Here is a 15,871-nt window from a genome sequence, read left to right as displayed (position 1 = left end):
CTAGAGACACAACTAGAGACACAGCTGGAGACACAACTAGAGACACAGCTGGAGACACAGCTGGAGACACAACTAGAGACACAGCTAGAGACACAACTGGAGACACAACTGGAGACACAACTAGAGACACAGCTGGAGACACAGCTAGAGACACAGCTGGAGACACAACTAGAGACACAACTAGAGACACAGCTGGAGACACAGCTGGAGACACACTAGAGACACAACTAGAGACACAGCTAGAGACACAACTAGAGACACAACTAGAGACACAGCTGGAGACACAGCTGGAGACACAGCTGGAGACACAGCTGGAGACACAGCTAGAGACACAGCTAGAGACACAGCTAGAGACACAGCTAGAGACACAGCTGGAGACACAACTAGAGACACAGCTGGAGACACAGCTAGAGACACAACTAGAGACACAGCTAGAGACACAACTGGAGACACAGCTGGAGACACAGCTGGAGACACAACTAGAGACACAGCTGGAGACACAGCTAGAGACACAGCTGGAGACACAGCTGGAGATGCAGCTGGAGACACAGCTAGAAACACAACTAGAGACACAGCTGGAGACACAACTAGAGACACAGCTGGAGACACAGCTGGAGACACAACTAAAGACACAGCTAGAGACACAGCTAGAGACACAGCTGGAGACACAGCTGGAGACACAACTAGAGACACAGCTGGAGACACAGCTGGAGACACAACTAGAGACACAGCTGGAGACACAGCTAGAGACACAGCTGGAGACACAGCTGGAGACACAACTAGAGACACAACTAGAGACACAGCTGGAGACACAACTAGAGACACAGCTGGAGACACAATTAGAGACACAACTAGAGACACAGCTGGAGACACAGCTGGAGACACAGCTGGAGACACAGCTGGAGACACAGCTAGAGACACAGCTGGAGACACAGCTGGAGACACAGCTAGAGACACAACTAGAGACACAGCTAGAGACACAGCTGGAGACACAGCTGGAGACACAGTTAGAGACACAGCTAGAGACACAGCTGGAGTCACAGCTGGAGACACAGCTGGAGACACAACTAGAGACACAACTAGAGACACAACTAGAGACACAGCTGGAGACACAACTAGAGACACAGCTAGAGACACAGCTAGAGACACAGCTGGAGACACAACTAGAGACACAGCTGGAGACACAACTAGAGACACAACTAGAGACACAGCTGGAGACACAGCTGGAGACACAACTAGAGACACAGCTGGAGACACAACTAGAGACACAGCTAGAGACACAACTGGAGACACAACTGGAGACACAGCTAGAGACACAGCTAGAGACACAACTGGAGACACAGCTAGAGACACAGCTAGAGACACAGCTAGAGACACAGCTGGAGACACAACTAGAGACACAACTAGAGACACAGCTGGAGACACAACTAGAGACACAACTAGAGACACAGCTGGAGACACAACTAGAGACACAGCTGGAGACACAACTAGAGACACAGCTGGAGACACAACTAGAGACACAACTAGAGACACAACTAGAGACACAACTAGAGACACAGCTAGAGACACAGCTGGAGACACAGCTGGAGACACAACTAGAGACACAGCTGGAGACACAACTAGAGACACAACTAGAGACACAACTAGAGACACAACTAGAGACACAGCTGGAGACACAACTAGAGACACAGCTGGAGACACAGCTGGAGACACAACTAGAGACACAGCTAGAGACACAGCTAGAGACACAACTAGAGACACAGCTGGAGACACAGCTGGAGACACAGTTGGAGACACAACTAGAGACACAGCTGGAGACACAACTAGAGACACAACTAGAGACACAGCTGGAGACACAACTAGAGACACAGCTGGAGACACAACTAGAGACACAGCTGGAGACACAGCTGGAGACACAGCTGGAGACACAGCTGGAGACACAGTTAGAGACACAACTAGAGACACAACTGGAGACACAACTGGAGACACAACTGGAGACACAACTAGAGACACAACTAGAGACACAACTAGAGACACAACTAGAGACACAGCTAGAGACACAGCTAGAGACACAGCTAGAGACACAGCTGGAGACACAGCTGGAGACACAACTAGAGACACAGCTGGAGACACAACTAGAGACACAGCTGGAGACACAACTGGAGACACAGCTGGAGACACAACTAGAGACGCAGCTGGAGACGCAGCTGGAGACACAGCTAGATACACAACTAGAGACACAACTAGAGACACAGCTGGAGACACAGCTGGAGACACAGCTAGAGACACAGCTGGAGACACAACTAGAGACACAACTAGAGACACAGCTAGAGACACAACTAGAGACACAGCTAGAGACACAGCTGGAGACACAGTTACAGACACAACTAGAGACACAACTAGAGACACAGCTAGAGACACAGCTGGAGACACAACTAGAGACACAACTAGAGACACAACTAGAGACACAACTAGAGACACAACTAGAGACACAGCTGGAGACACAGCTAGAGACACAACTAGAGACACAGCTGGAGACACAGCTAGAGACACAGCTGGAGACACAACTAGAGACACAGCTGGAGACACATCTAGAGACACAGCTGGAGACACAGCTAGAGACACAACTAGAGACACAGCTAGAGACACAGCTGGAGACACAGCTGGAGACACAGCTGGAGACACAACTAGAGACACAACTAGAGACACAGTTGGAGACACAACTAGAGACACAGCTGGAGACACAACTAGAGACACAGCTGGAGACACAGCTGGAGACACAGCTAGAGACACAGCTAGAGACACAGCTGGAGACACAGCTGGAGACACAGCTAGAGACACAGCTGGAGACACAGCTAGAGACACAACTAGAGACACAACTGGAGACACAGCTAGAGACACAACTAGAGACACAACTAGAGACACAGCTGGAGACACAACTAGAGACACAACTAGAGACACAGCTGGAGACACAGCTGGAGACACAACTAGAGACACAGCTGGAGACACAACTAGAGACACAGCTGGAGACACAACTAGAGACACAGCTGGAGACACAACTAGAGACACAACTAGAGACACAACTAGAGACACAACTAGAGACACAGCTAGAGACACAGCTGGAGACACAGCTGGAGACACAACTAGAGACACAGCTGGAGACACAACTAGAGACACAACTAGAGACACAACTAGAGACACAACTAGAGACACAGCTGGAGACACAACTAGAGACACAGCTGGAGACACAGCTGGAGACACAACTAGAGACACAGCTAGAGACACAGCTAGAGACACAACTAGAGACACAGCTGGAGACACAGCTGGAGACACAGTTGGAGACACAACTAGAGACACAGCTGGAGACACAACTAGAGACACAACTAGAGACACAGCTGGAGACACAACTAGAGATACAGCTGGAGACACAACTAGAGACACAACTAGAGACACAGCTGGAGACACAGCTGGAGACACAACTAGAGACACAACTAGAGACACAACTAGAGACACAGCTGGAGACACAGCTGGAGACACAGCTGGAGACACAACTAGAGACACAACTAGAGACACAGCTGGAGACACAACTAGAGACACAGCTGGAGACACAACTAGAGACACAACTAGAGACACAACTAGAGACACAGCTAGAGACACAGCTAGAGACACAACTAGAGACACAGCTGGAGACACAACTAGAGACACAACTAGAGACACAACTAGAGACACAGCTGGAGACACAGCTGGAGACACAGCTGGAGACACAACTAGAGACACAGCTAGAGACACAGCTAGAGACACAGCTAGAGACACAGCTGGAGACACAGTTACAGACACAACTAGAGACACAGCTAGAGACACAGCTAGAGACACAGCTGGAGACACAACTAGAGACACAACTAGAGACACAACTAGAGACACAGCTGGAGACACAGCTAGAGACACAGCTGGAGACACAGCTAGAGACACAGCTGGAGACACAGCTAGAGACACAACTAGAGACACAGCTGGAGACACAACTAGAGACACAGCTGGAGACACAACTAGAGACACAACTAGAGACACAGCTAGAGACACAGCTAGAGACACAGTTGGAGACACAGTTGGAGACACAGTTGGAGACACAGCTGGAGACACAGCTGGAGACACAACTAGATACACAACTAGAGACACAACTAGAGACACAACTAGAGACACAACTGGAGACACAGCTGGAGACACAGCTGGAGACACAGCTGGAGACACAGTTAGAGACACAACTAGAGACACAGCTGGAGACACAGCTAGAGACACAGCTAGAGACACAGCTGGAGACACAACTAGAGACACAACTAGAGACACAGCTGGAGACAACTAGATACACAACTAGATACACAGCTAGAGACACAACTAGAGACACAACTAGAGACACAACTAGAGACACAGCTAGAGACACAGCTAGAGACACAACTGGAGACACAACTAGAGACACAACTGGAGACACAATTGAGACACAATTGAGACACAACTAGAGACACAACTAGAGACACAACTGGAGACACAACTGGAGACACAGCTGGAGACACAGCTGGAGACACAACTAGAGACACAGCTGGAGACACAGCTAGAGACACAGCTAGAGACACATCTGGAGACACAACTAGAGACACAACTAGAGACACAGCTGGAGACACAACTAGAGACACAGCTGGAGACACAACTAGAGACACAACTAGAGACACAGCTAGAGACACAGCTAGAGACACAGTTGGAGACACAACTAGAGACACAACTAGAGACACAGCTGGAGACACATCTAGAGACACAGCTAGAGACACAGCTAGAGACACAGCTAGAGACACAACTAGAGACACAGCTGGAGACACAACTAGAGACACAGCTGGAGACACAGCTGGAGACACAACTAGAGACACAACTAGAGACACAGCTAGAGACACAACTGGAGACACAACTAGAGACACAGCTGGAGACACAGCTAGAGACACAGCTGGAGACACAGCTGGAGACACAACTAGAGACACAGCTGGAGACACAACTAGAGACACAGCTGGAGACACAATTAGAGACACAACTAGAGACACAGCTAGAGACACAGCTAGAGACACAGTTGGAGACACAACTAGAGACACAGCTGGAGACACAACTAGAGACACAACTAGAGACACAACTAGAGACACAGCTAGAGACACAGCTAGAGACACAGCTAGAGACACAACTAGAGACACAGCTGGAGACACAACTAGAGACACAGCTGGAGACACAGCTGGAGACACAGCTGGAGACACAGCTAGAGACACAACTGGAGACACAACTGGAGACACAACTAGAGACACAGCTGGAGACACAGCTAGAGACACAGCTGGAGACACAACTAGAGACACAGCTGGAGACACAGCTGGAGACACACTAGAGACACAACTAGAGACACAGCTAGAGACACAACTAGAGACACAACTAGAGACACAGCTGGAGACACAGCTGGAGACACAGCTGGAGACACAGCTGGAGACACAGCTAGAGACACAGCTAGAGACACAGCTAGAGACACAGCTAGAGACACAGCTGGAGACACAACTAGAGACACAGCTGGAGACACAGCTAGAGACACAACTAGAGACACAGCTAGAGACACAACTGGAGACACAGCTGGAGACACAGCTGGAGACACAACTAGAGACACAGCTGGAGACACAGCTAGAGACACAGCTGGAGACACAGCTGGAGATGCAGCTGGAGACACAGCTAGAAACACAACTAGAGACACAGCTGGAGACACAACTAGAGACACAGCTGGAGACACAGCTGGAGACACAACTAAAGACACAGCTAGAGACACAGCTAGAGACACAGCTGGAGACACAGCTGGAGACACAACTAGAGACACAGCTGGAGACACAGCTGGAGACACAACTAGAGACACAGCTGGAGACACAGCTAGAGACACAGCTGGAGACACAGCTGGAGACACAACTAGAGACACAACTAGAGACACAGCTGGAGACACAACTAGAGACACAGCTGGAGACACAATTAGAGACACAACTAGAGACACAGCTGGAGACACAGCTGGAGACACAGCTGGAGACACAGCTGGAGACACAGCTAGAGACACAGCTGGAGACACAGCTGGAGACACAGCTAGAGACACAACTAGAGACACAGCTAGAGACACAGCTGGAGACACAGCTGGAGACACAGTTAGAGACACAGCTAGAGACACAGCTGGAGTCACAGCTGGAGACACAGCTGGAGACACAACTAGAGACACAACTAGAGACACAACTAGAGACACAGCTGGAGACACAACTAGAGACACAGCTAGAGACACAGCTAGAGACACAGCTGGAGACACAACTAGAGACACAGCTGGAGACACAACTAGAGACACAACTAGAGACACAGCTGGAGACACAGCTGGAGACACAACTAGAGACACAGCTAGAGACACAGCTAGATACACAGCTGGAGACACAGCTAGAGACACATCTGGAGACGCAGCTAGAGACGCAGCTGGAGACGCAACTAGAGACACAGCTAGAGACACAGCTAGAGACACAGCTAGAGACACAGCTAGAGACACAACTGGAGACACAACTGGAGACACAACTGGAGACACAACTGGAGACACAGCTAGAGACACAGCTAGAGACACAACTGGAGACACAGCTAGAGACACAGCTAGAGACACAACTAGAGACACAACTAGAGACACAACTGGAGACACAACTGGAGACACAGCTAGAGACACAGCTGGAGACGCAACTAGAGACACAGCTGGAGACACAACTAGAGACACAGCTGGAGACACAACTAGAGACACAGCTAGAGACACAACTGGAGACACAACTGGAGACACAGCTAGAGACACAGCTAGAGACACAACTGGAGACACAGCTAGAGACACAGCTAGAGACACAGCTAGAGACACAACTAGAGACACAACTGGAGACACAACTAGAGACACAGCTGGAGACACAACTAGAGACACAGCTGGAGACACAACTAGAGACACAGCTGGAGACACAGCTGGAGACACAGCTGGAGACACAGCTGGAGACACAGTTAGAGACACAACTAGAGACACAACTGGAGACACAACTGGAGACACAACTGGAGACACAACTAGAGACACAACTAGAGACACAACTAGAGACACAACTAGAGACACAGCTAGAGACACAGCTAGAGACACAGCTGGAGACACAGCTGGAGACACAGCTGGAGACACAACTAGAGACACAGCTAGAGACACAGCTGGAGACACAACTGGAGACACAGCTGGAGACACAACTAGAGACGCAGCTGGAGACGCAGCTGGAGACACAGCTAGATACACAACTAGAGACACAACTAGAGACACAGCTGGAGACACAGCTAGAGACACAGCTGGAGACACAGCTAGAGACACAGCTGGAGACACAACTAGAGACACAACTAGAGACACAGCTGGAGACACAGCTGGAGACACAGCTAGAGACACAGCTGGAGACACAACTAGAGACACAACTAGAGACACAGCTGGAGACACAGCTGGAGACACAGCTGGAGACACAGCTAGAGACACAACTAGAGACACAGCTAGAGACACAACAAGAGACACAGCTGGAGACACAGCTAGAGACACAGCTGGAGACACAGCTAGAGACACAGCTGGAGACACAGCTAGAGACACAGCTGGAGACACAGCTAGAGACACAACAAGAGACACAGCTGGAGACACAGCTAGAGACACAACTAGAGACACAGCTGGAGACACAGCTGGAGACACAGCTGGAGACACAGCTGGAGACACAGCTGGAGACACAACTAGAGACACAACTAGAGACACAGCTGGAGACACAACTGGAGACACAGCTGGAGACACAGCTGGAGACACAACTAGAGACACAACTAGAGACACAGCTGGAGACACAACTAGAGACACAGCTGGAGACACAGCTAGAGACACAACTAGAGACACAGCTGGAGACACAACTAGAGACACAGCTGGAGACGCAGCTGGAGACACAACTAGAGACACAACTAGAGACACAGCTGGAGACACAACTAGAGACACAGCTGGAGACACAGCTAGAGACGCAACTAGAGACACAGCTAGAGACACAGCTGGAGATACAGCTGGAGACACAGCTGGAGACACAGCTAGAGACACAGCTGGAGACACAGCTGGAGACACAACTAGAGACACATCTGGAGACACAACTAGAGACACAACTAGAGACACAGCTGGAGACACAGCTGGAGACACAGCTGGAGACACAACTAGAGACACAGCTGGAGACACAGCTAGAGACACAGCTGGAGACACAGCTGGAGACACAACTAGAGACACAGCTGGAGACACAGCTGGAGACACAACTAGAGACACAACTGGAGACACAGCTGGAGACACCGATACAGATGCAGCCACAGACGAAGCCACAGCTACAGACACAATTACAGACACAGACATCTGGCCCTGTTTACCCGATCTACTGAAACACACGTTGACCAACAGACGTTAACTACAGACACACTAGCAGAGGCCTTTGAGGCGATGGCACTCATCATATTCTACAAGAGGTGCCAGTACTCTGGGGTTTAGGAGAACGAGGAGGTGGACTGTACTGAAGTGTACGCTAAACATGGGAAATACTGCCCCCTGTTGTTAGAAGAAAGAAATAACCAGCCAGGAAAGGAAGATTGACCAGGGCTTCCTTGGAACCATCCAGGCCCTGTTCACCCGTTACTGAAGTACACATGGACAAATCTTATGACATTTGTATATGTAGATAATGAATCATACTTATTTCAGTAACAAAATAAATACATCTTCTTGAATTGAACAGAGGAGACAAGTAGGTGTTGCGTGTTAAACGTATTGCTGCTGTTGCCCAATGGCATTAGTCTGACGTTACCTGGATCGGGGCTAGCTTGGCAAAAACAACCCTTATGTCTCTTTGATCATTTCACTAACACATCTATTAAGGGAGAAGTCACGTGGGACTTCAGTACCTCACGTGAGATTTGATTAGTTGAACATGTGCATGTGTGTGGTGTATATGACCTGGATCTCAATCTCTCTCTCTCTCTGTCTCTCTCTCTCTGTCTCTCTCTCTGTCTCTCTCTCTCTCTCTCTCTCTCTCTCTCTCCTCGCTCTCTCTCCCTCCTTCGACATTCTCTCTCTGTCTCTCTCTCACCTCTCTCTGTCTCTCTCTCTCTCTCTCTCTCTCTCCCTCCTTTCTCTCTCTCTCTCCTCTCTCTCTCTCTCTCTCTCTCTCTCTCTCTCTCTCTCTCTCTCTCTCTCTCTCTCTCTCTCTCTCTCTCTCTCTCTCTCTCTCTCTCTCTCTCTCTCTCTCTCTCTCTCTCTCTCTCTCTCTCTCTCTCTCTTCCTTCCTCCTCCTCCTCCTCCTCCTCTCCAGACCAAGCTGATAGAGAAGGACTTGGAGATGTTACAGGCTGAACTGATGGAGGCGTCCATGACAGACAACTCAGGCCTCAGCTTCTTTGAACACTTCCACATCTCCCCCATCAAAGTAGGAGGCTCTCATTCTCTCTCTCCCTCCTTCCTCATTCTCTCTCTCCCTCCTTCCTCATTCTCTCTCTCCCTCCTTCCTCATTCTCTCTCTCTCCCTCCTTCCTCATTCTCTCTCTCCCTCCTTCCTCATTCTCTCTCTCTCCCTCCTTCCTCATTCTCTCTCTCCCTCCTTCCTTCCTCATTCTCTCTCTCTCCCTCCTTCCTCATTCTCTCTCTCTCCCTCCTTCCTCATTCTCTCTCTCCCTCCTTCCTCATTCTCTCTCTCCCTCCTTCCTCATTCTCTCTCTCCCTCCTTCCTCATTCTCTCTCTCCCTCCTTCCTTCCTCATTCTCTCTCTCTCCCTCCTTCCTCATTCTCTCTCCCTCTCTCTCTCCCTCCTTCCTCATTCTCTCTCTCTCCCTCCTTCCTCATTCTCTCTCTCTCCCTCCTTCCTCATTCTCTCTCTCCCTCCTTCCTCATTCTCTCTCTCTCCCTCCTTCCTCATTCTCTCTCTCCCTCTCTCTCTCCCTCCTTCTTCATTCTCTCTCTCCCTCTCTCTCTCCCTCCTTCCTCATTCTCTCTCTCTCCCTCCTTCCTCATTCTCTCTCTCCCTCCTTCCTCATTCTCTCTCTCCCTCCTTCCTCATTCTCTCTCTCTCTCTCTCTCCCTCCTTCCTCATTCTCTCTCTCTCTCTCCCTCCTTCCTCATTCTCTCTCTCCCTCTCTCTCTCCCTCCTTCCTCATTCTCTGGCCTAGATGTGGCCAAGACAGAAATAACTTATTTATTTCCTGTCCTGTTGGGGCCTTTGTTTGAAATGTAAAATGCTCGCCAGATTCTTAACAAAGACTGAGTCTGGGCATCAGGAGACGACAGCAATATTAAATAATGTTATATTCCTCTATGTCAGCCATACTCAACAGACAGACTGCGGGTCCCGACTTAAAAAATAGACTTATTGCTGTTGTAATAGTAAAATGCACAAGGTGCAATTTCGAAATGTGGTAGTTTTCCTCTTGTTATGTCATTCACTTACAGAGCTCTATAACCTGTCAACATGTCCAGGTGATCAGCTACTCAGGTATCATATGAACACACATAAGACATGGCAAAATGTGTACAATTGCAGGAAATTCGCTTTAAAATGGCAAAAGTGTATCTCCGTCAACAAAAGGGGTGGATTAACTCTTTAGTCGTGTCCCAGTTTACCTACAGTATTTGCTTATGGCCCTGCCTCCACCTAACCACTTTATTATGGCCCTACCTCCACCTAACCACTTTATTATGGCCCTGCCTCCACCTAACCACTTTATTATGGCCCTGCCTCCACCTAACCACTTTATTATGGCCCTGCCTCCACCTAACCACTTTATTATGGCCCTGCCTCCACCTAACCACTTTATTATGGCCCTGCCTCCACCTAACCACTTTATTATGGCCCTGCCTCCACCTAACCACTTTATTATGGCCCCGCCTCCACCTAACCACTTTATTATGGCCCTGCCTCCACCTAACCACTTTATTATGGCCCCGCCTCCACCTAACCACTTTATTATGGCCCTGCCTCCACCTAACCACTTTATTATGGCCCTGCCTCCACCTAACCACTTTATTATGGCCCTGCCTCCACCTAACCACTTTATTATGGCCCTGCCTCCACCTAACCACTTTATTATAATAATAATAATAATAATATGCCATTTAGCAGACGCTTTTATCCAAAGCGACTTACAGTCATGCGTGCATACATTTTTTTTTTTTTGTGTATGGGTGGTCCCGGGGCTCGAACCCACTACCTTGGCGTTACAAGCGCCGTGCTCTACCAGCTGAGCTACAGAGGACCACCTAACCACTTTATTATGGCCCCGCCTCCACCTAACCACTTTATTATGGCCCTGCCCTGCCTCCACCTAACCACTTTATTATGGCCCCGCCTCCACCTAACCACTTTATTATGGCCCTGCCTCCACCTAACCACTTTATTATGGCCCTGCCTCCACCTAACCACTTTATTATGGCCCCGCCTCCACCTAACCACTTTATTATGGCCCTGCCCTGCCTCCACCTAACCACTTTATTATGGCCCCGCCTCCACCTAACCACTTTATTATGGCCCTGCCCTGCCTCCACCTAACCACTTTATTATGGCCCTGCCTCCACCTAACCACTTTATTATGGCTTTGCCTCCACCTAACCACTTTATTATGGCCCTGCCTCCACCTAACCACTTTATTATGGCCCTGCCTCCACCTAACCACTTTATTATGGCCCTGCCTCCACCTAACCACTTTATTATGGCCCTGCCTCCACCTAACCACTTTATTATGGCCCTGCCTCCACCTAACCACTTTATTATGGCCCTGCCTCCACCTAACCCCTTTATTATGGCCCCGCCTCCACCTAACCACTTTATTATGGCCCTGCCTCCACCTAACCACTTTATTATGGCCCTGCCTCCACCTAACCCCTTTATTATGGCCCCGCCTCCACCTAACCACTTTATTATGGCCCTGCCTCCACCTAACCACTTTATTATGGCCCCGCCTCCACCTAACCACTTTATTATGGCCCTGCCTCCACCTAACCACTTTATTATGGCCCTGCCTCCACCTAACCACTTTATTATGGCCCTGCCTCCACCTAACCACTTTATTATGGCCCTGCCTCCACCTAACCACTTTATTATGGCCCTGCCTCCACCTAACCACTTTATTATGGCCCTGCCTCCACCTAACCACTTTATTATGGCCCTGCCTCCACCTAACCACTTTATTATGGCCCTGCCTCCACCTAACCACTTTATTATGGCCCTGCCTCCACCTAACCACTTTATTATGGCCCTGCCTCCACCTAACCACTTTATTATGGCCCTGCCTCCACCTAACCACTTTATTATGGCCCTGCCTCCACCTAACCACTTTATTATGGCCCTGCCTCCACCTAACCACTTTATTATGGCCCCGCCTCCACCTAACCACTTTATTATGGCCCTGCCTCCACCTAACCACTTTATTATGGCCCTGCCTCCACCCTAACCACTTTATTATGGCCCCGCCTCCACCTAACCACTTTATTATGGCCCCGCCTCCACCTAACCACTTTATTATGGCCCTGCCTCCACCTAACCACTTTATTATGGCCCTGCCTCCACCTAACCACTTTATTATGGCCCTGCCTCCACCTAACCACTTTATTATGGCCCTGCCTCCACCTAACCACTTGTGTTTATTTTTTTAAATGATATGACCAAAAAAATATTCCACTTTATTTGGAACTGCATGCCAGACTAAATTAAACGGGCATATTTTTTTATAAGGAATTTGAATTTGGAGGGCAGAGATGATTAAACATTAAAGCACTGGATTAGACCTCTTCACTAAAGGCTTCAGTCATACAAAAATTAAACTTCAATCCAAACGGGAGCAGATTAGTAAGAAAGGCACATATGCAGCTAACAAAAATATATGGAAATGTCTGCTCTATCCAAAATTATGACCAACTGATTGCAGCATTACCGCAAACAATGGAGGCGGCAAGTGTAAAGGAACTTGTCTAACAGTAGTGGAGTACTGGTCTTTCTCTAACAGTAGTGGAGTACTGGTCCTTCTCTAACAGTAGTGGAGTACTGGTCTTTCTCTAACAGTAGTGGAGTACTGGTCCTTCTCTAACAGTAGTGGAGTACTGGTCCTTCTCCAACAGTAGTGGAGTACTGGTCCTTCTCTAACAGTAGTGGAGTACTGGTCCTTCTCTAACAGTAGTGGAGTACTGGTCCTTCTCTAACAGTAGTGGAGTACTGGTCCTTCTCCAACAGTAGTGGAGTACTGGTCCTTCTCCAACAGTAGTGGAGTACTGGTCCTTCTCTAACAGTAGTGGAGTACTGGTCCTTCTCCAACAGTAGTGGAGTACTGGTCCTTCTCTAACAGTAGTGGAGTACTGGTCCTTCTCTGACAGTAGTGGAGTACTGGTCTTTCTCTAACAGTAGTGGAGTACTGGTCCTTCTCCAACAGTAGTGGAGTACTGGTCCTTCTCCAACAGTAGTGGAGTACTGGTCCTTCTCTAACAGTAGTGGAGTACTGGTCTTTCTCTAACAGTAGTGGAGTACTGGTCCTTCTCCAACAGTAGTGGAGTACTGGTCCTTCTCTAACAGTAGTGGAGTACTGGTCCTTCTCTAACAGTAGTGGAGTACTGGTCCTTCTCTGACAGTAGTGGAGTACTGGTCTTTCTCTAACAGTAGTGGAGTACTGGTCCTTCCCCAACAGTAGTGGAGTACTGGTCCTTCTCTAACAGTAGTGGAGTACTGGTCCTTCTCCAACAGTAGTGGAGTACTGGTTCTTCTCTAACAGTAGTGGAGTACTGGTCTTTCTCTAACAGTAGTGGAGTACTGGTCCTTCTCTAACAGTAGTAGAGTACTGGTCTTTCTCTAACAGTAGTAGAGTACTGGTCCTTCTCTAACAGTAGTGGAGTACTGGTCCTTCTCTAACAGTAGTGGAGTACTGGTCCTTCTCTAACAGTAGTGGAGTACTGGTCCTTCTCTAACAGTAGTGGAGTACTGGTCCTTCTCCAACAGTAGTGGAGTACTGGTCCTTCTCTAACAGTAGTGGAGTACTGGTCCTTCTCTAACAGTAGTGGAGTACTGGTCCTTCTCTAACAGTAGTGGAGTACTGGTCCTTCTCTAACAGTAGTGGAGTACTGGTCCTTCTCCAACAGTAGTGGAGTACTGGTCCTTCTCTAACAGTAGTGGAGTCCTGGTCCTTCTCTAACAGTAGTGGAGTACTGGTCCTTCTCTAACAGTAGTGGAGTACTGGTCCTTCTCTAACAGTAGTGGAGTACTGGTCCTTCTCTAACAGTAGTGGAGTACTGGTCCTTCTCCAACAGTAGTGGAGTACTGGTCCTTCTCTAACAGTAGTGGAGTACTGGTCCTTCTCTAACAGTAGTGGAGTACTGGTCCTTCTCTAACAGTAGTGGAGTACTGGTCCTTCTCTAACAGTAGTGGAGTACTGGTCCTTCTCTAACAGTAGTGGAGTACTGGTCCTTCTCTAACAGTAGTGGAGTACTGGTCCTTCTCCAACAGTAGTGGAGTACTGGTCCTTCTCTAACAGTAGTGGAGTACTGGTCCTTCTCTAACAGTAGTGGAGTACTGGTCCTTCTCTAACAGTAGTGGAGTACTGGTCCTTCTCTAACAGTAGTGGAGTACTGGTCCTTCTCCAACAGTAGTGGAGTACTGGTCCTTCTCTAACAGTAGTGGAGTACTGGTCCTTCTCTAACAGTAGTGGAGTACTGGTCCTTCTCCATCAGTAGTGGAGTAAACCTGGTCTATGCTATTCCTCTGTTGTAGCTACACCTGAGTCTGTCTCTGGGCTCCAGCGGTGATGATCAGCAGGAGATGGTGGCCATCCAGTCAGTCAATCTTCTGTTGAAGAGTCTTGGAGCTACACTCACCGACGTAGACGACCTCATCTTCAAGTGAGTGGGTCTGACTGGGACAGTGACCGTAGATCGACAGCACAAACAGATCTGGGACCAGGCTAGTGACGATCACGTCTTTGTTAGTAACTCTCTCCCCCTTCTCTGTCTCCTTCCAGACTTGCCTACTTTGAGATGAGCTATCAGTTCTATAGGAGAGAGAAGCTGATGTGGACTGTGGTCCGACATTACAGTGAACAGGTTAGTTCACACGATTCCTTCACAAACCTTAAGATAGATAATATACTTTAGCCTCTCTTTTTTTACTGTTTTATTTGGAGGAGAACACAAGGTAGTTGAACGTATTTCCATTGAAAGAATGCCCCCCCCCCCCCCCCTCTCTCTCTCTCTCTCTCTCTCTCTCTCTCTCTCTCTCTCTCTCTCTCTCTCTCTCTCTCTCTCTCTCTCTCTCTCTCTCTCTCTCTCTCTCTCTCTGTAGTTCCTGAAACAGATGTATGTGTTGGTGCTGGGTCTGGATGTCTTGGGGAACCCATTCGGCCTGATCAGAGGCCTGTCTGAAGGAGTGGAGGCCTTCTTCTACGAGCCCTTCCAGGTGACACACACACCAAAAACCTCCAGCTATTCTCATAGGACCACGTGGTGACGTTTTTTGAGGGACGTGTCTGGATGTCCGGGACGGGTCAGGCCCTGTAGAGGCCCCGTTCAGAAGCAGTACGGCTGAAGTGACTCCAGTGCTGACATTATTTTGGTTGTTGTTGTTGTCGTCATAGGGAGCGGTTCAGGGTCCTGAGGAGTTCGCTGAGGGCTTTGTGATCGGAGTACGCAGTCTACTGGGGCACACTGTCGGTAAGGCTGTGTGTGAATGAGTGAATGAGTGAGTGCGCCTGTGTACAAGTGCTTGTGTGTGTATACAATGTGTGCATGTCTAAAGTGTTTTTTTTTCTATATATATCT

General features: G+C 48.9%; 1 protein-coding gene across 1 annotated transcript in view; it reads left to right on the top strand.

Annotated features, from left to right (window-relative positions):
* The window catches only part of LOC121548184 (vacuolar protein sorting-associated protein 13C), a 199,802-nt gene that overhangs the window by 176,743 nt on the left and 7,188 nt on the right, over positions 1-15,871 (top strand). The window contains 5 exon segments of the mRNA XM_045209946.1: positions 9,402-9,515; positions 14,829-14,956; positions 15,076-15,157; positions 15,396-15,509; positions 15,688-15,763. Coding sequence (XP_045065881.1) covers positions 9,402-9,515; positions 14,829-14,956; positions 15,076-15,157; positions 15,396-15,509; positions 15,688-15,763 — 514 coding nt within the window.

Source organism: Coregonus clupeaformis, chromosome 32 (genome assembly GCF_020615455.1).
Source record: "Coregonus clupeaformis isolate EN_2021a chromosome 32, ASM2061545v1, whole genome shotgun sequence".
In the NCBI taxonomy this organism is placed as follows: domain Eukaryota; kingdom Metazoa; phylum Chordata; class Actinopteri; order Salmoniformes; family Salmonidae; genus Coregonus; species Coregonus clupeaformis.
Note: the sequence above shows the minus strand (reverse complement) of the source record. Positions and strands in the feature narration are given on the sequence as shown.